General features: G+C 42.1%; 1 protein-coding gene across 3 annotated transcripts in view; it reads right to left on the bottom strand.

Annotated features, from left to right (window-relative positions):
- The window catches only part of CDCA7L (cell division cycle associated 7 like), a 37,380-nt gene extending 14,478 nt beyond the window's left edge, over positions 1-22,902 (bottom strand). The window contains exons 1-2 of one of the 3 annotated variants that reach the window (XM_019727518.2): positions 22,710-22,902; positions 376-516 (exon numbers count right to left, since the gene is read on the bottom strand). In XM_019727518.2, coding sequence (XP_019583077.2) covers positions 376-516; positions 22,710-22,733 — 165 coding nt within the window. In that variant the 5' untranslated portion in view covers positions 22,734-22,902. Of the gene's footprint in view, positions 1-375; positions 517-22,548; positions 22,664-22,709 lie in introns of those variants that run through there. The other 2 variants (XM_019727510.2, XM_074340837.1) reach the window with 2 other exon arrangements.
- Between the last annotated feature and the right edge of the window lie 913 nt (positions 22,903-23,815).

The raw sequence follows: 23,815 nt of genomic DNA on the forward strand, positions 1-23,815 counted from the left end.
AGTCCTGCACTGCAGCATGCGGTGTGGGCCACCGCTGTGTGGAACAGCCCTCCCGCCAGCTGTGTGGGAGCCTGAACACAGCCCCGCCACAGGCAGCAGCCTCGAGGTAGCACTGAAAATGGGTTTGATCATGTGAGATCCCCTTTACCTCAACAACAACAACAAAAATTACTGTATGTAGAAAGGATTTTAAAACAGCAAAAGGGAGCTGGGTACTCTCCCCAGTTTCTTCAAACACGAAGGCCTAAAGCTTATAAAAATGCTCGACAATTAACAGGTATCACGCATCCCAGCCCATTTTCAAATAAAAGAATATCTGACCCAAGATCCAGGCTTCCGGACAAACATGCCTGCCTTGAAAGGAAGCAGCCATACCTGTTTCCCTGACTCCAGCGAGTCAAAACTATCGCAGCTCTCCTCTGATGAGAGGGTTTCCATGGGAACATCATCTCGGAAACCGACGAACTCTTCATCATCACTGGGGGCATTAAAGATGTCAGCCACTTCTTTAGGAATCTGTTTTGGATTCAAAACAGAAGATGGATAAAACCAGGCATTGTTGAAATCACTTAGGGAAATTTTCTAGAGAGGAGTACAAATTACCAATTTCATAACTTTATCAATCTGCCATCTTTGCCCAGAAAACAACCCTGAGCAAAATGGGCTTCAGCTGATAACTCGTGGCAACAAGGGAAGGGGGATGGGCTAAGACATTTCCTCTTCCAATCCCAGAGATATCTCCTATCTTACAGAGAATATCAAGGTCACACCTAAGAAAAAGCCATTTTTGATCTCTTGACAAAAAATGAGAAACAAGATTATGGGTTTCTGAGTAACCAGTGGTCTCTCTATTCTTCTCCCACAGTGGATCAGTCTTTAAATGTCATCCATGTAAAAAAGATTCCATAGATATTACTATGCTATTTTCTTAGTTCCTCCCTATAGTTCTTTGTTTTTCTGTTCTTTGTCATGTGTTGATTCAGAGATATGAAAATTCATACAATGAAATAAGCAGCTTCCCTTCTTTTCTATATTCTGAATCAATCATAGTAGCTTTAGAATTCCAAAAGAATTTAAACGCTATTATAATAGGCAATTATTCCCAGAATGTCACCAGCACATTTAACCTAACATGTATCTGGTGAGAGTTCATTTTTGTATGCTGACTACCTACTTTTTCCCAACTCTTTATTTTGAAAAAGTTCAAACACATAGAAAGATGAAAGACTACTATAAACATTTATATATTTTTCACCTGGAACCCCCATCTGTCACACTGGCTTTCTTTCTCTTTCAACAAATATTAGGTTGAACCCTAGGCATTTGCTAGTATTTGACAGGTTTTGACCTAGGAAAGCAGTGATTTAATATGAACCAACCTAATCCACGTTATATTTAAAATAATAATTTGCAGACATCATGCTAATTCACCCTAAAATACTTCAGCACACACCTCCCAAGAATAAGGACATTCTCCTACAGAACCACAAAACCATAGTAATACCTAAAATAATTAACATTAATTCAGTAATACCATTTATCAGGAGTCCCCATTTAAAGGTCTGCAACTGTCTCCAAAACGTCTTTCCTAACTTTCTTGGGAAAAGGGATACACTTAAGCAAGGATCATGTGTTATATTTGATTGTTTTTTCTGCTGCTTTTCATATACTGACATTTTGTCAATAGCCCAAGACAAACTACCTTGTAGGATGTCCTACATTCTGAGCTTCCTGATTCAAATTAAACATTTTTAGCAACAATTCTATGCAGATGACATATACTTCTCAATGTACTGCATAAGGAGACATAAAATATCAGGCTACTTACCCCTTTATTAGTAGTGGTTCTTAAAACGTAATTATAAAAACTTTCAAACACATTCATCAGTAGATGGAACAGTATAATGAACACACATGTGGAACCCCTAAGCAATTATCTGTCCATGGCGAATCCTGTTTCCTCTTTATCCCTACCCCACTGCCCTCCTTCCAAATTATTTTAAAGCACTTGTAGACACAGCACCATTTCACCCTGTAGTATCAGCAAATATACAGTCTGTTTTCACGGTTCTATTAACATATTTTTTAACTCACAGTTTATCTGTATCACGATCCAAAACAGGCCCACACATTGGTTCATAGGTCTCTTAAATCCTTTCTCACGTGTCCTTTATTTTTAATTTTTTTCATACAATTTATTTTTGAAGAAACTGCTTCATTTGAGAGTAGCATTTGCCACAGTCTGGAGTTTGGGAGTTCTGTTTGCTTTGCAGCCCCAAGATGGTATTTAGCAGACTCCACTGTCCCTGTGGATTTCCTGTAATTTGGGAGTTGAATCTAGAGATGTGATCAGATTTCAGTGCTTCTTTTTGGCAAGACTACCTCACAGGTCGTGCTGTGTTCTTCTTTCAGACGGCACCTAATGTCTGGCTGTTTCTCCTTTGGTGGTGATGCTGTCTGATCAACAAGGTGGGATCTGCCAGATTTCTCCGTCGCAAAAGGAACTTTACCTCTCTGTGTTTAGTAAGGAATAACTAGGGTGACACAGTGGTACCTCGGTTTTCGAACGTTATCCTTTCCGGAAGACCGTTCGAATTCTGAAACGTTCGAAAACAGCCGACAGCTAGGCCTCAGGACCTTGCACTCAGCGGAAGCCATGTGACATATTAGATTTCCGAAGCATGTTAGAAAACCGAAGCATTTACTTCCGGGTTTACAGCGTTCGTAAACTGAAATGTTCATCAACAGAGACACTTGAAAACCGAGGTACCACTGTATTTGAGATTCTGTGAATATCCTTCTCCCTGATAACATTTCACGCAACAGTTTCAGTATCCATTGGTAACGCTTGCCTGAATCAATTACGTTAGATTGCAAAACGGTGATTTTCAGATTCTATCCCTCCTTGATATATTAGCTGTCATGCTTCTGTAACACGATAATCTCTCTCCCTCTCTCTCTCCCTCTCTCTCCTTCTCTCCTCTTTCCCTCCCATGTAGATTCATGGGTTTTTTAAAAATAATAATTATTATTGTTATATTATTCAATGCGCTGTAACTCATTACTGTCATCATTCTTTCTGATGCTCAAATTGTCCCAAATTTGGCCCTTGGGGAGCTCCTTCAAGGCCGCTTCCATGTCCTTGTGACTTAACCCTCATAGTCTTTCAGCCCCTGCTCGCTTTCTGGCACAACCAATGTGCCAAGCTAGCCTTGTACTGTACCTGCCCCAGCCCTCGAATCAGCCTTTTCTGCCAGGAGCCCAGGCATTTAGAAATCAAGATCTGAGAACTCGGGGTGCTCCTTGCTAGTGAACTATCATCACTGCTTCTAGGCTCTGACTGGGCAGAGCAAGGATATTTTAAATATCTTAAATCATGAGTTCATAGCGACACCATGAATTCCAATCCAACATAGCAGATTCTTCCTCCCCAACCTCAATCCCACAGTATCTCCCTTCCCCCACAATGAAAACCCGATTCCCAGTATTTCTCATAAACGTACCCATTTGCTCTATCTACAATACATACAATATACTTTCAAACTTATGCCCCCAACACCACTACCAACGATACCACCAGCAACAGCCAAGTTCAAGATTTCTTTGTGGTTCTTTCTATCCTTGGAATACATTCCCACCACTATATACTACAGATTTTTCCCTGAGAGAACCAGGCAAACACCACACTTGGGGATGAAGAGGAGCTTCCACGTACTTCCTATTTCATCATGCAGTATTTTAAAGAGATGCCCTCCGGGGTTGAGATTTTGATAAAATCATTTTCACTGCTACAAGACATTCTCATGTGAAACTGAGATTTTCTTCTACAGTCGCGTCCCTGAGGTGACGAGTGTGATGACCACTGCCACTGTTTGATGCCACTGCCTGGACTCATGCTAGGGGCCAGCAGTTTTCTTTGCTTTCGCTTTGTATAATCAGTGCAAATACCAACACAGCAGAAAAAGGCAAATAATGCTGTAGTATTCGTATAACAACACCTTTTTCTTTGTGAAACACTGAAAGGATCTCAGGGTTCCCTAGACATCAACTGGTCCTTTGCATTAACATAAAAAGTTACTAGAAGTCTTTGAATTCTTTTCTTCTGTGCATTGAATTAATTTTACAGTCAGGTTCATTTGAGAAATTACTAATTCCTAATCTTGTTTTTTTTCTTTTTTTTTAATCATGCATGCTTCTTGTTTAAAAACACGATTAGAAAGTTAAGGGTTCCATCAATGGAAGCTTAACATTTGGTTTTTAGAGAATATAAATTCAGAAATTAAATACAAGTTCAGTGATGTCAGAGGGTTAATACAAACATGTCCCCACCATCTAATGAAATTACCTCATGGGGTAAATGGTTAGATACAGAATTGGAGTTCCACTAACAAGAGAAAAAAACCTGCCTCATTTATACTAAGAAGTTCCTAAAAAAAAAGCCTCTGAGAGGGTTCTCAGGAGAAACAATTAAAACTTTTCATAAGGAGGTAAACTGAATAGTATTTGACCCCTTAACTTTCCAGACACCTTTTGTTGTGAGATACTTTTTGTTTTTTGGGTTTTTTTAGCCATCAGATCCAATACTCCGAGAAAACACTCGCACTAGACAAACATAGATAAGACTTCTGAAAGTGCAAGGATGTCAGACTGCATAATAGCCACCGAGTTCAGGCCCTACTGTGGCCCTGAGAAAGGGGACCGTGAGTTGGTTTCTCTCCTTCTTTTGGACTTATCAGCATTCTCTGAATCAAAAAGCCTGGTTGGCCCAGAAACCTGTTTTAACATAAAGGTCAATGAAGGAGGAGCACCCAAAGTAATGACTTAACAGAAGCACAGACAAGGGATAGAGGCTGGCGATGTGAATAAGTGCTTCCGGTGGCCCTGCACTAGCCCCGCGGTCGGTCACTGTCACAGCCTGCCACTAGTGCAAAGCATGTGTCCACCCAATTCCTCCGTCTCTGTCTTCTGCATCTGCTCCAGAGGTGCCCTTAGCGGGGCTATAATAACCAATCAGGAACAAAAGAATACATTTTCAAAAAAGCAAAACCCACTACACATTCCTGGGGCATGGCACGCAGGGCTGTTTCTTGCTGCCTAACTACAAAAGGCATTAAGAGACGAGTTTCAGACAATGAGAAGCCCTGGTCACTAGCAGACGTCTCCATAAAACATTCAAGTGTCTTCAATGCAACAAACTATTTAACAGATGCGACAAAGAAGGCAAGATTTGCATGCGAGGGACTGGAGAGAAGATTCATAGGTACAACCTTTTAATGTATGACCAGTTCAACAATATATTACATTATACATTCTGTATAACAATATATTGTTATACATTAGGCCCAAGGATTTCACATTGCCCTGTTCAATTTGGCAGCGATCCACTGGGTAGCCGCGTAGTTTCTCCACAAAGCCTATGTTCCATTTGATTGTAATGTGAATCGTAAGACTCCCACACAAAAAGAATGCAAACAAGTAACTGAAAAGAAAATACAAAAAAATTCCCAACCAGTGGGTTATATTTATAGTACTCAAACTCAAACAACATTAGGATAACGGCAGTCTAGATCACCAAATAGAAATCAAGAAAATTCCCTTCTGAACGTGAAAAGACTTTTAATATCCTTAACTTTTTAAAATATACACATTTATTCTATTCCTTTCATACACACTGTTTATATTTGTTCGCGGTCCCTGCTAACAACGTGAATGAATATCATCAAAGGTCAAGTGGGAGAGCAGGACTCAACGCCCCGACAAGGACCCAGCACTAGGGGGACGTCCCCAGCACCTCATCCAAGGGCTGGCTGAAAGCGGGTTGTCAGGAAGTTCTTGCTGAAGGCGTTTGCATGCATCTGACCTCACAGACATTTTCCTAGAGAAGATGGAGTTTCCTAGGAAGGTCACACTGGGTCAAAGGTGCACACCTATTCAATCGGAATGAAAGATGTTCACCCAGAATATAGGGTATCTACATACACAGTAGTTAACAGACACAGCTCCTCTTTTGGAAAGGACCACAGATTGCACTCATAAGCCCTACAATTACCTTAGAGATCATCTCGGGAACAAAGAATGCAAACTCAACAGGACTGGGGGCCAAGCAGGCGGGCAATGAAGGAAGCAACTCGGGCTATGACATGAGATGGTGCTGACTGGTGAGCTCAAGACATGAGTCCGGGAAGGACGGCCACTCCTCCACTCCAGCAGACCTGCAGGAACGGGAGTGGGGGGGTGGGGGGTTCTGGTCCAGTGTGCCTGACCTTCAGCCTTCCCAGAGAAACCAGGAATCTGACTAAGTCTTGGTGAGAAATCGCCCAGTTTTAAAATGTTAGTTTCTAATTGAAGGACCAAACATCTACAAGCTGGAATCTCAAACCTACTCAGGGAAAACACACAGCAGAACTTATGGTGCTCTGTAGAACAGCAAGGAAATTTTAAATGCAAAATCTCCAATATTACCAACAGTATATCTACCACTGCCTGGTAGTAATACGCATAGTACCGGACACCAAAGTATTAAAACAGCCCTTCCCTGTTCATAGCAGCATTATTCACAAAAGCCACAAACTGGAAGCAACCCAGCTGTCCACCAACGGACGAATGGATTAACCAAATGTCACATACACATGCAATGGAGTATTATTCACCTTTAAAAGGGAAATCCTACAAATATCAAAAAATTACGTTGTTCATAGACACAGACAATGGTTTGGTGGTTGCCAGAGGGTAAGGGGGGTGGGGGGTGGGGGGTGGGGGATGAGGGTAAGGGGGATCGAATATATGGTGATGGAAGGAGAACTGACACTGGGTGATGAACACACAATGGGATTTATAGATGATGTAATACAGAATTGTACACCTGAAGTCTATGTAATTTTACTAACAATTGTCACCCCAATAAATTTAATAAAATAAAATTAAAAAAAAAAATTACGTTGTACAAGGTCTGACAATTAAGCTCACGAAATCATCCTAGAAAGAACGTACGATGTACAACTTCTTACTTAAAAGAAGAAAACAAAATTTAGACAGGGTAACAACAACAAAAAATGTTGGGGAAAAGGTCCACCACAAGTATGACAAATTGTTAATGTTATTGAAAAGTTCACACAAAATAAAATGTGCCAAACACGTGTCACACAGATACAATAGGTAAGACAAAATTCACTGAAAATGGAACATAGAAGAGACTAAACACGTATTTTACGTCTTCAACCTCCTTAAGTTTAAATGGAAATTAAGACACGTATCCTTTTCATCTAGCAACTTAGCAATGCTTTTAAAAGCATGTCAGTTTTTAAGGGTACACTCAATGCGGGGGGAGGATGTGACAAGACAAACACCCTCATACAGAGGAAAAAACAGGGAGCAATTGATCCCCAAGGTACAGGGATTTCCTTTTCGGGTAACTGTTAGTACATATAGACCCAGGAAAAAGCCCCAAGACTGAAAATGGACCTCCATAAGCAGGGAAAGACTGAAGAAAAAAGGTTGGGTACTCCAGTTTGGAAATTAAGATAGTAAGGGAAACTTGCATACAAGGTGTCTTGGGTGCAAGATGAAATGGGTCCCCAAAGAATTCTATGTGGAGAGGGGCATAGTCACGTCTACTCGGATGTGAATGCTACCAGGTACGGGAAATTACTTTACATGCTTGAGCAGGTCAGGACAACGGCCTGTTCCAGGCACTGGCACACAGCAGGAGGCAAGGGAGGGGTTCTGATTTATGTTAGCAATTAACGATCAGACAGTCTCTAACGGGGATTTGGGGAAAGCAACCTCTACTCTTGCCCTGGTCCAGCTGGCTGACAGGGACAGACCGCAGTCACGTCATGGAACATTCTCTCCTCCACCGTCATGAAATGTTTTGGACTAGACAGAGGTGGTGGTTATACAACATGAATGTACTAAATCCCACTGAATTGTTCACTTTAAAATGGTTAATTTGATGTTATATAAATTAAACCTAAATTTTTAAAAATCTAAACTCATTATAATAATTGAAAGCCTTGTTACCCCACCATTCAAATTTGTTTATAATTATATATAAGTAGGCAAGTGGTTTTCTAAATACTGCGTATCACACGTGGAATGCAGCCCCTCACCCAGGTGGCAACTGGTTTGTCTCCACCGCACTGCACACAGCGAGGGGCACATGGGAAAGTGCTGCCCACGGCTCCCTCTACAGGCCCGTCTCCACATAGCAGACGGAGCTTTCTTAGTTAATATTCCTCCTTCCCTACCCACCACTGGTTTCCCGTCACCTACATTCCCACCATGGCTCCCTCTGGGACCACGTTCCTTTCCACACTGTCTGCTTAACACCCTCCAATAACAACAGTCCCTTTGCTATTTCTTGAGGGGACCAAACACACTTCTGCCTCAGGACCCCTGCCTGCTCCACAAACAAAGGCGGTCTCTTTACTTTCAAGGGGTCCCTGCTCAAAAGTCTCCTCCTCAGGAAGACCTGTCTCCCCTGACCACTCTTCCTAAAGCAGTTCCCCAAGAACAGCTACCTATTCTAGCCCTTATCCCATTTCTGTTCCGTGCATTTATTATCTGACATTATGTAATTTTTAAAAATATTACACATTTATTGTCTGCCTCTCCCATTACAATTAAGCCAAGAGGATGATGACTTTGGTTCATCCATCACTGTACCCAGAGCCTACAACAATGGGCAGCACAGAGTAGGAACGCAAATATTTGTTGAATAAATAAAATGAATACATTTATTGAATGGATAAAAAGCACTGTCATACATAGGTATTAATGCGATGGAAACGAACTGTAAGGCTACACATAAGAATAGGAACGATTATTTCTGAATAGTGAGATTATGAAAGTTAGCAGAGTAGTAAAGAGTTTTTTAAAAGTCAGACTACATTGTTTCTATCAATGGCTCCACCCAGAAGTTGAGGATTAAATAAGATAATACACGCAAAGTGCTCAGTAGACTGCCTGGCACAATAAACACTCAATGCATGTTCTTCTCTTTTTTTGTGTTTTTTTTTAAAGATTTTATTGGGGAAGGGGAATAGGACTTTATTGTTATTGGGGAACAGTGTGTACTTCCAGGCTTTTTTCTAAGTCAATCTGTTGTCCTTTCAGTCTTAGTTGTGGAGGGCGCAGCTCAGCTCCAGGTCCAGCTGCCGTTGCTAGTTGCAGGGGGCGCAGCCCACCATCCCTTGTGGGAGTCAAACCGGCAACCTTGTGGTTGAGAGGATGTGCTACAACCAACTGAGCCATCCGGGAACTCAGTGGCAGCTCAGTTCAAGGTGCCGTGTTCAATCTTAGTTGCAGGGGGCGCTGCCCACCATCCCTTGCTGGAGGCAAGAAGTCGAACTGGCAACTTTGTAGTTGAGAGCCCACTGGACCATGTGGGACTCGAACCTGCAGAACTGGCAGCCTTCGAAGCGTTAGGAGCATGGAGCTCCAACAATGAGCCACCGGGCCAGCCCTCAATACATGTTCTTAATGATCATTATTAATTTTCTTCTTTGCATTTATTTCTGAATCTTACAAGCTTTAGAAGATTTATCAAAATAGTAATCAGATAGTGATACCAGCAAAATGGTCAACTAAGAAGCTCCAAAACTTCATTCTCCCAAGGACACATTAAAAACAACCAGAAACTGTCCAAACTAATCTTATGCTCTGGAAAATAGTCAGAGGTCTACAGAAATCAAGAAAATGCCCAATCAATAAAAGTTAATCTGTTGGGGCGGCCGGTTAGCTCAATTGGTTAGAGCGTGATGCTCCTAACACCAGGGTTACCGGTTCGATCCCCGCATGGGCCAGTATGAGCTGCGCCCTCCACAACTAGACTGAAACAACTGCTTGACTTGCAGCTGATGGGTCCCAGAAAAACACATTTAAAATAAATAAAAGCTTTTTGTTTTAGTTTTTTTTTAAAAGGGGAAGAAAAGTTAATCTGCAAGTTGGTAGGAAATTATGTGGCATTTTTACTCTCCCTTGCTCCACACTGTACAGTTTTGGTCTAGAGGATGCTGCAGCTCAGCTCCCAGTTCCCTTGAACGTGAGGGAGCAAAGCAGATGTTGATTGCAACATGCTAACCAGTCTCGGGGGCTTGCCTGAAGGATTGGTCTCTGTCTCACCTAACTCAGTCACAGGTGAGGAAAAGCTCTAGCCACGGCTCATGAAACCTGCACTACAGATCTGCAGCTGCCTGGGACAAGAATTTATGCACGGAGAAATACAACAGACCACCAAAAGCCCCAAGGAAAAGCTTGGGTAAAACTCCTTGGGAAATTAAGACATTAAAAAAAAAAGCCATGTATATGGGGGAACTGAGAAAGCTACACACAGGTACAGGCCAAATGCACGCTCAGAAAAGACCTGAGAAGACCTTAAGCCTGTCCAACCAATCAATAAATGACTTCCCTGGCACACAGCCAGTCTGCAAAGACTGGAAGAGGTGGCTGTTTTCTCAAACACCTAATTTTCAACAAAAGATCAAGGCATACAAAGAAATAAAAACGTGACCCATTCAAAGGAACAAAGTAAACAGGTAGAAACCATCCCAGAGGAAGCACAGACTGTGGACTGAGTAGACAAGAGAACTACCTTAAATATGCTCCAAGAGCAAAAGAAAAACACAAAGAACTAAAGTAAGTCAAGAAAATGCTATATAAGCAAAATGACATAGTCAACAAAGAGGAATTATAAAAGGGAACCAAACAAAAATTCTGGAGCTGAAAATATACAATAATTAAAATTGAAAATTTTACTAGAGGGGTTCAAAATCAGATTAAGAAGAATCAGAAATTATTTGACAGAATAATGGCCCAAAATTTCCCAAATTTGATGAACTACAAATGTAGAAATACAAGAAGCTCAATGAACAATAAGTAGGACAAACCCAAAGGACCCACTGAGACACATTTTTACTACACTGTTGAAAACCACTGATAATCTTAAAAGCAGCAAGAGAAAAGCAACTCATCATTAAAATAAAACTGTCAGCTAACTGCTCAGCAGAAACCTTTGAGGCCCAAAGGGTGTGACATAATAGATTTAAAGTGCTGAAAGAAAAAAACTGTCAATCCAGAAATCTGTATCTGGCAAAACTGTACTTTAAAAATGAGGGAGGGCCGGCCCGGTGGCTCAGGCGGTTAGAGCTCCATGCTCCTAACTCCGAAGGCTGCCGGTTCCATTCCCACATGGGCCAGGGGGCTCTCAACCACAAGGTTGCCGATTCGATTCCTCGAATCCCACAAAGGATGGTGGGCAGCGCCCCCTGCAACTAAAATTGAACACAGCATCTTGAGCTGAGCTGCCACTGAGCTCCCTGATGGCTCAGTTGGTTGGAGCGCATCCTCTCAACCACAAGGTTGCCAGTTCGACTCCCACAAGGGATGGTGGGCTGTGCCCCCTGCAACTAGCAATGGCAACTGGACCTGGAGCTGAGCTGCGCCCTCCACAACTAAGACTGAAAGGACAACTTGAAGCTGAACGGCACCCTCCACAACTGAGATTGAAGGGACAACTTGACTTGGAAAAAAGGCCTGGAAGTACACACTGTTCCCCAATAACAATAAAGCCCTACTCGCCTTCCCCAATAAAATCTTAAAAAAAAAAAAAAAAAGAAAGAAAGAAAAAAATGAGGGTGAGAGGAAGACATTACCAGATAAACAAAGGCTGAGGAAGTTCACTGCTACTACACCTGCCCGACAAGAAATCCTAAGCGGAGTCCTTTAGGTTAAAATGAAAGGACACTAGACAGTAACTCAAAGCCATATGAAAATGTAAAGTTCTCTGGTAGAGGTAAATACACAAATATAAAAATCAGTATTATTGTAAACTTGGTTTGTGACTCCACTTTTTATTTTCTCAAGGATAAAAAAATTATGAATCTATGTTAGTGGGTTCACAATGCACAAAGAAGTAATTTGTGACATCAATACAAAAGGGGAGACAGAACTATAGAGTTTTTGTATGCCATTTAAGTTGGTATTGTTCAAATTAGATTGTTTTAATTTTAGAATGTTACTTATAATCCTCATGGTAACCAGAGAAAAGATCTATAGAATGCACACAAAAAGAAATGGAAAGGGGATCAAAAACTGTCACTACAAAGATCAACAAAACACAAAGGTAGGCAGTGATGGAGGAAATGAGGGTCAAAAAAGCCATAAGCTATATAAAAGCCAAAAAAACAAAATGGCAAGAGACTAAATCCTTCCCGATCAGTAATCACTTTAAATGCAAACAAGCTGAACTCTACAATTGAAAGACAGACTGACAGAATAGATAAAACTAAAATAAAAAATACAGGGTCCAACTATGTTGCCTACAAGAGACTTACTTTTGATCTAAAAACAGACAGGTTGTAAGTATGTACGCATATGTAGCAAACATTGACAGAATTGAAAAGGTACACAGATAGTTCTACAATAGGTGGAGACTTCAATACCCCATTTTCAATAGACAGAACAACCAGACAGAAAATCAATAAGGAAATAGAGAAAATGAACACTATAAACCATCTAGAACTACCAAACATATGTAGAACATTCCACCCAACAACTGAATTTACATTTTCCTCAGGACCATATGGAAAACTTCATAGACAGACCATATGTTAGTCCACAAAACAAGTCAGAATTAATTTAAAGTGATTGAAGTCATACAAACTATTTTCTCCAATTATAAAGGAATAAAACTGAAAATCAGTAACAAGGAAAATTGAAAATTTCACAAATACATGGAAATTAAACAAAATAGTCTTTTTTATTATTTTTAATTAAAGTTTATTGGGGTGACAATGGTTAGTAAACAGCATACTCTTATTAACCAATCAATGGGTCAAAGAAGAAATCACAAGGGAAATTAGACTTTCTAACAAGTGAAAATGGAAACAAACTGTACCAAAACTTATGGAATGCAGAAAAAGCAACGCTGAGGGAAATATATAGCTCAGAACACTTGTATTAAAAAAGAAGAAAGATCTCAAACCAACAAACTAAATTTACATAATAAGGTACTAGAAAAAGTACAGCAAACTACCCAAAGGTAGTAGAAGAAGGGAAATAGTAAAGATTACAGTGGCGATAAAATAGAAAACAGAAAAACAACAGAGAAAAATCAACAACCCAAAAGTTGGGTCTTTGAAGATAGCAACACAATGGACATATTTTTAGCCTGACAGACTAAGAAAAAAAGAGAAAACTCAAATTACTTAAATAAATCAGGGACATTACTACCAATTTTACAGAAATAAAAAAGGATAAGACTACTATGAATAAGTGCATGCCAACAAACTGGGCTAGGTGAAATGAATAAATTCCTAAAAACACACAACCGTCCAAGACTGAAACATGAAGAACAGGAAAAGTGAATCAACCTCTAACTAGCAAGGATTTGAATCAGTATTCAAAAACTCCCAACAAAGTAAATCCCAGGACCCAATGGTTTCATTGGTAAATTACATTCAACATTTAAAGAAGATTTAACACCAATCCTTCTTAAACTCTTCCAAAAAATTGAAGAGAGAATACTTCTTAACTCATTCTAAAAGACCACTATTATCCTGACACCAAAGCCAGACAAAGACCTGACGAGAAAAGTATGAATATACCCTTCTGAAAAACTGATGCAAAAATCCTCAACCAAATGTCAGCAAACCAAATTCAGCAGTGTAGTAAAAGGATTATACAAAATGACCAAGTGCGATAATGTCTGTAATGCAAGACGGTTCAACATATGAAAATTAAACAATATAATTCACTACATTAACCTACTGGAAAAAACTCATGGTCATCTCAATTGAGGCAGAGGAAGCATTTGACAAAATTCAACACCGTTTCATAGTTTAAAAAAAAAAAAAAAAACAGCAAAGAATGAAAGGAAACATCACCAACCTGATAAAGGCCATATATGAAAAACCCAGTTAATATTCCACTCAGTGGTGAAAGACTGACAGCTTTCCCCTAAGATCGGGAAAAAGACAAAGACAGCTGCTTTTACTACTTTATTCAACATACTATTTGACGCACTAGTCAGAGCAATTAGATGAGAAAAAGAAATAAAAGGCATCCAAATTGGAAAGGAAGCAGTAAACTTATTTGTTTGCAGGTGACATGATCATATATGTAGAAAACCCTGAAAATTCCATAATAACTGTCAGCACTAGTTAACGAATTCAATAATGTTGCAGGGCACAAAATCAACACATAAAAATTAGTTGCATCTCTATACATTACTAATGAACAATCTGATAAAAAATTAAGAAAACAATTTCATTTACAAAAACAATCAAAAAGAACAAAATATTGGGAATTAACTTAGGCAATGAGGTGAAAGAGTTGCACACTGGAAACTATAAAAATCACTGAAATTAATGAAGACATAAATACAATTTACCTTTGAACAATGTGGATTTAAACTATATGGTTCAATTGAAAAAAAAGAATCCATGTATAATTGGACCTGTGCAATTCAAACCTGTGTTCAAGGGCCAACTGTAAACGGAAAGACATCATATGTTCATGGAATGGAAGAATTAATATAGTTAAGATGACACTACTCAAAGCTATCTATAAATCTAACACAATCCCTACCAATTCCCAGCAATTTTTTGCAGTAATAGAAAAGCTCTTCCTAAAATTCATGCGCAATCTCAAGGGACCCTGAATAACCAAAACAGTCTTGAAAAAGTAGAACAATGTTGGAAGACTCACACTAACTAATTTTAATACTTATTACAAAGCTAAAGTAATCCAAACAGTGTGGTCCTAGCATAAAGACAGACATATGTAACAGAATAGAGCCAGAAATAAACCCTTGCATATACGTGTGGTCAAATGATTTTTGACAAGATTGCCAAGACTGTTCAACGAGGAAAGGACAGTCTTTTCAACAAATGATGCAGGAAAAACTGGATCGCCACACTCAAAAGGATGTAGTTGGATCCTTACCTTATACCATCTACAAAAAAATAAACTCAAAATGTATCAAACACCTACATGTAAGAGCTAAAACTACAAAATTGTTAGGAGGAAATCTTCATGACACTGGACTTGGCAATGATTGTTTGGATATGATACCAATGACACAGGCAACAACAGAAAAAAGATAAATTAGATTTCATCAATATTAAAAACTTTAATGCATCCGAGGACCCATCAAGAGAGTGAAAAGGTAATGTACAGAATGAGAGAAAATATTTGCAAATTATGTGTCTAATATATCCAGATTATATATATTATATATAGAACTCCTACAACTCAACAACAAAATCCATTTTAAAATGAGCAAAGGACTTAAATAGTTTTCCAAACATATGCAGACAGCCAGAAGGGCACGAAAAGATGCGCAACATCATTAGTCATTAGGGAAATGCAAATCAAAACTATGAGATACCACTTCACACCTATTTGGATGGCTTTTTAAAACAAACACACACACACACACACCAAACAAAAACAAACCAAAAAACGGAAACTGAATTGTTGGTGAGGAACGAAACATGGTACAGGATGCACTGGCATTTAAAGAATTCCACCTAGAAGTGACACACAACACTTGTGCTCGTATTTCATTGGCCAAAGCAATGTCAAATAGCCTTGCCTATTTCGGGGGCCAGGAAAACACACTCCTCCCACTTATCCAGAAGGAAAAGAACCAGAACATTTGTACAGAGCCCTGATGGCTTCCAAACTATGCCCGGAAAGCATTCTGTGTAGCAGAAGACGCTATGTCCATGTTCATTATTAAAAGTTATTAAAAAAAAGAGTCATAGCACCAACATGTGCTGGGCGCCATGCTCAGGGATCTGACGAGGGCTGTTAGATGCAGCAGAGTGAGCCAGACCATCTTTGAACAATTTCGGTGTGGTGTGACAAACGTGAACAGTGCAGTCAGCACCCCCAGGAGGGCACCCGACCCTGGGCTGCGCAGCTGACCACATCTCACAGCTGCGGGACGGAGCCAGGCTGGAGAACGACTTGCGGTGGAATCACAGGTGGAAGAAACGGTCATGGGGATGTAAAGCACAGCACAGGGAATCCAGTCAGTAGTGTTGTAAAACTGTGGTGCCGGGGGTGCTGGCCTTACTGGAGAGATCACTTCACAAGCTACATAAATGTCTCGTCACTATGGTGTACACCTGAAACTGATATAATATTGTACGTCCACTGTCATTGGAAAAAAGTGTCTAGAGATCAGTGAGGCAAGAAGTCCCCGTCTTTCAGGGGAGACTGTCCCTTGCTCCATGCAGACAAGCGGTGAACGCATCTGACAATGATTGGGGGAGGAGAACTCCGTTCCACAGCCCAGCCCAGGAAGCCTTCATACACGGATCCTCTTGACACATTTCTGCTCTGCTACTGGAAAACGTGCCCGAACAATCGCAGGGACAGCAGCCCATGCAGGCTGCTGACACCACTTGGCTCTTGGCATTGTGCCCGAGTGAATGGACACACTCCCTAAGAGCTGCGTGCCTCCTCAGCGCCTAATTACAGTCAGAGAAGAGGACACACTGAGTGCGGTGAAGGTCAAGAGGACAACTAGATGTTCTTTTCAGGGAGTTTTGGAAGCTGGCAGTGTGCGAAAACAAAATGAAAGAATTCAAATACCAATGAAAACTTCAAAAAAATGAAGTTTTTGGGGGGTTTTAAGTCAGAGAAGGGGAGCCTCATATGAGAGGCCATCTGCATGTATGGGAAAGGCTGGAGGAGGCTGCACTGGCTTCAACTATTTTAATTTCAAAAGCTCCACAAAGAAAAAAATGCCTGGGACCAAGTGTCAGAGGAGAAAAAGAGATTAAGAACAAACAATGATTTTAAATGCACTTTTATTTTTCTTAACTTTCCATTTTAAGTCAACACTAATGGAGAACAACATAAGAGCACTACGCATTTTGCATTAAAAATATTTCAGTACCAAGTAAAGGCTGTTTTACTTCATTTAAGTGGCATCAGAGTCATCAACCTTTAAACAAGACATTGTGGGGTGGGGGGAGTGCGCAGGGAGACAGCGTTTCTGTTTCAGGATTGAGTACAGTTACGATTTCTAAATTTTATGGAACTTGGCCATTCCATGTTTCTCAAACTGGGAGCTCAGTGACAGCCAGCCAGCCAGAGGGGCTTACTGGACTCCAGGTGCAACAGGGGAGGGTAATGTTTTCATAGAAGCGTAATTTAAAATAGCATTTTTGTACTAAAATAAAAATGTTTCATGGAAAAGAACGCAAAATAGTCATGACTTTTAAAGATAAACTGGAGATTGATGAGAAAATCTCCTGCACAGGGAGGTGGGGGCTGCTACACCTCCAGGCCTCTGGGGCAGGCACGAACTGGCCCCCACTGTTAGTCCCACGGAAAAATTCGAGAAGCCCTGCTACAGGATGTCGCACCCTGTCGTAACTCATACTTCCACTCACTACACACTGACAGCCCTAAACCATGTTTTAAAAAAACTCAACAGTGTCTGATATCTATTAATGCCAGATCCTTCACACATCAGGATATTACTATTTTGGCCTGCTGCATGGTTTTGGGTCATCAGCCATGACCCTGGGGTAAATCCTGGGCCCTCGGAACAGAAGAGGAGGTATGCCAACGAGCAGCCGAGGGGGTGCCAAGCCAGGCCCTGTCCAAAAGACCAAATGCCAGAACTTGCAAATACCAGGCACTCGCCAGGTACGCAGGACCCTCCTGGACCCAGTTCAGAAATACTTTTTTTTTTTTCCTCTTATCAAACCCCTTTATAACGGGTGAACCTACTGTTTGACCTTTAGACATCCAACGTTCAGGAATGCTATCTTGGAGACAACTTACAGTTCAAATAAGCAAGACCAATGAAGGAATCTCTTTTTAAACAATGACTCATTGTGACAGGAGGAGCTCCGTGCAGGTTCTCTCGGCTTTCCACATCTCTGTGACCAACCTGCACAAATTCCAGGACAGCCAATCCACAGGCTCCTCCTCTGTGCATCCATCAGCACATTCATGGATTTTGGGGTTTTCTACACAGACCTGATAGTGGTAAAGCACCACCTGTAGGACGATGCTCCATTTTCCCCCAAAGAAAAACATTCTGCCAGGTGTTGTAAGCTCAGGAAGAAAAGAGTCATCGTTCCATTCCAGTGATGATGAGCTCAGGTTCTAACCTGCACGTCTGCTTTCTCTCAGCTAATACAACACAACAAAAAGGGAAACAATGTGTCTGAGGTTCCCATTCACTGAGAATCAGGCACATTCCCTTTACAAGGTAGTAAGCATGTGATAAAGAAACAGTAATTGAAAGTGTGGACTCCAACACGAGGCATAAGGTATGTACCACCCCCAAGACATTCACTGCAAAATTCCTTTAATAAAAAAATTTCTAACAGAAAATTAACACATAAAATCTACACCTACTCAATGAAACACTAGTTATTAAAAATGAAAGCTACAAAGACCTCCAAGCTACTCAGAAAAATCGTGTTGACAGTACTAAAGAATTCAAATATCAATCATACTATAAAAATTATGCAAAAATGGTGATTGAATACAGCCACTCCATGGAAAGTATTTAGACAGTAGGGTAGGCAGAGCAGTAGCTCAAGGTCTGTTGTCATTTTCAGCTTATCTTCACATATTACTTGTACGATCCAAAATTCATGTACAGATCATTCGCATATAAAAGCTTTGTGGATCTTATTTATATCCCAAAGCTGCCTTTTCCAGACAGTATCCAAGGAATCCTGTCCAAAGCATAATCTGGTCAGTTCCTAAAAAAGAACCAGACCAGCTACTGTTAATGCCCGGGCCCTCCTAGCTAGAGGGGGGAGCAAACCAGAATTGCTGACGTTCTCTAACATTTAAATAGTACATTAGACCTGGCATGTCCTTGGTCATCTCAGTGGCACTGTAACTTGAGCAAAGATTTCTATCTTCATAAAATTATTTTAATGGAAGTCTGGTCACCTGCCAAGGTCCTGTGGTTCCAGTGTCTAGAGTCAGGCCATGGCTCTGGAGACAGAATCCTGGCTCAGCTCCTTCCCCGCTGGGTTGCCTGAAGCTAATTACTCAGTTTTGCCTTATCTCTAAAATGCAGACAACACAACTTACTTCCACTGAACTGCAGTGAGGATTAAATCTGATAACTTGAAGTACTTAGCACAGCCTGCCTTTTAACAGTGATCGTTGCCTTGGAGCGGGGTGGAGGGAGGCAGGTTGGGAAGGACGGCTCTTAATGTCTCCCACTCCCCAAACCAAAGGCCACCTCAGTCCCCCCAGCACAGAGCAGGAGACAGCTAGGCTCTGGCAAAGACAGAAAAGGCAGAGTCGTCCTTCCTTCCACTGTAACTACCATAACACCTGGCACAGTTACTGCTCAAAAAATATCTGATAAATGGACTCACAGGGAAGGGATTAGCTGTCATCAGTTGAGGATTATGGGGGAAAAAAGGCAGAAATCATCAACTATTTGAACTCTTATCTGGCTTCACAGCATATTTTTGCACTGCATACAGGGCACTAATGGAAGTCAAACTTTTCTGTTTCAGCGACTTTTACCAAAAGTGCCTCTAAATGGTACTATTTTAAAACATTCAGAAACCACTGCTTTACATACACAAAAAGAAAAGAAAATGGTCCCACTAATATTTTCTTACCTCTACCCCTCCCTCAAGTCGCCTGCCTGTAGCAACTTCACTTTGGGAAATAAAGCTGTAAGTCTTTATAAAACAAAACTGTATCCTGGGGGTAAAAATTCTAAACTGTAACTCAAAAGTGAATGTCGATGGATAAAGGAGAACTCTCACAGGTCCTTTAAAATGAACTTGCCTGGACTATTCTATTCAAATGGCTCTATTGATCCTTTTCCATTAATTTACTGTAACATTCATAACTTGTTTTAAGTCACGTAATTATCTGTTTTCTGTCCTGTGTATCTGACCAAGTCAGAATTGCTGTGTTTTCTGAGGTTTCTCCTGACCACTAAATATTCAGCTCTCCAACGGATGAGATTGTAGTACATCCAAACAATGGCCAACTGGCCTTTTAAACACAGGGCTTGTAAGGTGGCAAATCACTGTGCTGTCCTTCCAAGAGTCACAAATGACCCCCTTCTGTGACCAGCTTTCGGGGCTCTGGGCACACATTTTAAGCCCAGGATCAGATGGGTACACACTCTGTAGCTGTGAGGTCAATCCCCAAAACATTCCCCTTTACCCCTTCCACAGCATGTCGCATGCATATTCATGAGCATTCAGCGTCATTTCCTTCTCTGAGGGGCCAACCTGCATCCAAGAGTTAGAAGGGAGTTAAAGGACAGCACCACCATTCAGGATCCCCCGTTTCTCTGCGAAGCAGAGGCAGTCTCATCCTCCAGCTCTTATGAGCTGTACTGCTGAGAAATCTCAGGAAGGGACCAGTTCCTTGCCTTCACTGGGTATTTTTCCTGTCATTCAGCACGAAAGCATGAAGACACAGCAGTCAGCCCAAGGACCACAGCCCAAGGCAGATCAATGTCAGAAGGTATCAAATCCGACACACTGGTGAAGTTTCAAAAAACAGGCTAGAAAGGAGGCGAGGATTCAGAGGAGTGTCTCCTGGTCTCCTCCCTGCCTATTTCCTTCATAACCTCATAACTCATAACATCAGGCCTAAGCTGCTTTGCTGGAACCCCTTCCAGCTCTGCACTTTGCAAGGAATGGAAATTGTATTTGCTGAATGTGTGAGATTAAAACCCACTGCACACTGAGCTGAGCCTTATTCAGTGTGCACTAATGCTTTATTCCTAAGGCTGGGCCACAGGGTAGAACCACACGAATGTAAGATCTTGCTGTGTCTGAAAAGCTCATTAAGTGCTCTTGTCTGCAGTCACCTGCCCACCGCACAGAACCACTCTCCACTAATTTAAAGAAACTATAATCAGCTCACATTTAAATTATGATGAACAGGAACATTTCCTGTGGAAAAAAATCATCACATATCTTAATTTGCACTGCCAATTAGAAGATCTTTAGGAAAGAAAAAAAAAAACACCTGATCATCTTACATATAGTAATTTGCCCTAATTGGTGCATAATAGGTTGAATATAATTTGTGGGTTAGCCCCACATTGGTAAATAGTTTAACATTTCAGAGCTACCAAAATTTAGCCTCATTACTTGATGGGAAAATGTTCACTTTAAACTCCACAGTCTGGGACATTTTGAACTTTCTAAGCATGAACAATGTATATAAGCGGTGCAAGAGAAGGTCCGCAGAACAACAGGTTTCAGAAGCAATACATTTTTAAGATACATTTGCTGATGAAATTCACAATGGGCTCAAAGCTCCTTCCTGAAAGGTTTAAGTCTTAGAGAGACCTGAACTTCCTAGAAGCATAGGATACTAATTATATAGGAAAGGCCAGTGGCAGGAAAAAAATAACCCTGTCTCAGTCCTTCTTAATCCTGAGTGTTTGTTTTCTTTGCTTTTATAATACCTCCCCTCCCTGGAGAAATTTAAAAATAATACTCTTTCTTATAAACACCCACATAAGACTTCTCCCAAATGTCCACTTTCAGGAAGCCTTTCAGAAATCACTAAATGGCCAAAGCGACCATTACTGGCTCTACTTTTAATCTGTCGCTGGACCCAGGCAGGTGACAGCGGCCTGGGCTCAGGGACCACTGGCCACCGGGGCAGCTTTGCACCGGCCACTTCTCCTCTCCCAATACCAAGGCCCAGCACCCAGGTGGAGAAAATAGATAAACACCAGTCGAAGGAAAAGTGGGAAGCAAGTGACTCAGAGGCGTTCAGAAAAGCAAGAAAAACCCAACCCTCCATCTCTCAGGTTCCCACAAGCTGCTTCCTTCCCTTTTTGCAAGTTTTTAGTTCCTTTGAAACGTTTATTGCTTACCTCTGAAAGAAATATGTATATTCATTACTAGAAGTAGAGAAAAGCTTTTAGCAAGTAAAAAAGAAAACTGAAGCCACGTTCACATTCCCAGCATCCACTGAAACATCTGGGTAACTTATGCTCAAGTGTTTGTTAATGCGATTTTTAAAACCTAGTTAAGACCCTAACGCGTTAATTGGGGTCGTGCTGTGTATACGGTTTGGGATCTTAGGGCTTTTTGTTTCTTAATTTGGCCTAATGACGTTGCTATCCCCACCCCCACTCCGCCCCAAGTCGTTACAAATTTCTTGGAAAACATTTACAAAAGTTCTAGAACAAATACAAGAGCAATTCCTTTTAAACTCCATTTTCCAAGTTGAACTGGTCGGACTCGCAATTCTATTTTTTTTGTTAAGAAAAATTACACTTAAACTTCCTTATCTCTGTGCCAATTCCCGGAGAAAGTGGGGGGCGCGCACCGGAAAAAAATCCCCACCCCCTGCCCGGTTCCAAGAGCGCAACAAATGCAAGCGCTGCGCCCCAGCTGCCTCCCCGCCTGCACTTCCCTCGAAATGCGTTAATTCCTGGGGCTCGGGGCGGCAGCGACCCGGCCAGCGACCCCTGGGCACCCACCCGGAACGGAGGCCAGTGCGGAGTCGCTCAGGCTCTCCAGTCCAGCTGGCACAACAGTGACCCACTGCGCACACCTGCAGGGCGCGCGGCTCCAGGGTTCGCGGGACTGGGCGCGTCCGATCCACAACGCGGCGGCCAAGGGCCACGTTTCCAGCCCAAGGCGGGAGGAAGGCCGAGAGCAAAGGGAGGCAGGCCGCAGGGGCGTGGGGGCTGCGACGAGCGGCCGGACCCTCACCTGGGAGCGAGTCGCCAACTCCATTCTTCCACCGGGAATCCAGCCTCCTCCTAGCACGCGGCCACGGGAGCCTGGCTTGCCACGGGGCCGGCGCACGGAGAACGCCCGCGGCCGCGCAGCCCGCGCGCTGCGCCCGGAGCTCCGGAGGGCCGGGGGAGGGGCGCACTCGGCGCCCGGGACAGGGGGAGCGCGCGGCGCCGCCCACTTGGTGCTGCCACGCTGGGCCGCGAGGCTCGGATCACAGACCCAAACTTCATGACCAGGGAACTTCGTTTTGCAGGCGGCGCAAGAGGGGTCTGCAGATGGGCGCAGCCCGAGACGGCTGCCAGTGTGGGGGTGCCGGGCTCCCCCCTGCAGCGGAGGGAGGGAGTGGAGCCGTCCGGCCTGGTTTCGCGCGGGAGAAAGGAGAGGGGGCAGTCCCGGCGCAGCCTCCAGCTGGCACGCCCCGCTACGCGCGCGGGATGTTTGCAGGGTTTATTCCAGGTTATTCCCTGTAGCTCGAGCCTGTGCTGCAATCAGTGTTTCCGAAGTAGGAAAGCATTTTAGGGCTGCTTCAGAGCTCCCCTTGTTTTGTTGTACGGGGCGAGGTTGTGCCGCCTCCCCAAAGTTTTCGCTACCGAGTTCACTTTGCAAAACAAGCAACCCAACCCAAGTTTCTTTACGAAGGCCCAAGGTGGGAAGTTGCAAAACCCCCTGGAACTTTAGACGGCCTTTGCTATACTATGCATTGTACACGTAGGCCTCCAGCGCCGCTAGACGGGGAGTTCTTGAGGTCAGCAATGATGATCAATTTTAACAAATACTGGCTGAGCACCTACTATGTGTTAGGCACTGTTACGCCTGGGAACACATGGTTAAACAAAAAACAGGTCCCTGCTGTGTTGGAACTTACAGTCTGGGAGCCAGCCACCTAGGCGTTGATATAAATGTAATAATTATGCAAACACGTAATAATTTAATAATTAACAATAAATTCAAATAATGCCATTAATGAATACTGGTGGTAAGTTCAATAATAATGATGCAAATAAATGTACATTTGGAGCTATGATAGATGCCCTGCCGGAAAAGGTAAGTGGTACTATGGTGATGTAAAACGGGGGATT

Source organism: Rhinolophus sinicus, linkage group LG09 (assembly GCF_036562045.2).
Source record: "Rhinolophus sinicus isolate RSC01 linkage group LG09, ASM3656204v1, whole genome shotgun sequence".
In the NCBI taxonomy this organism is placed as follows: Eukaryota; Metazoa; Chordata; class Mammalia; order Chiroptera; family Rhinolophidae; genus Rhinolophus; species Rhinolophus sinicus.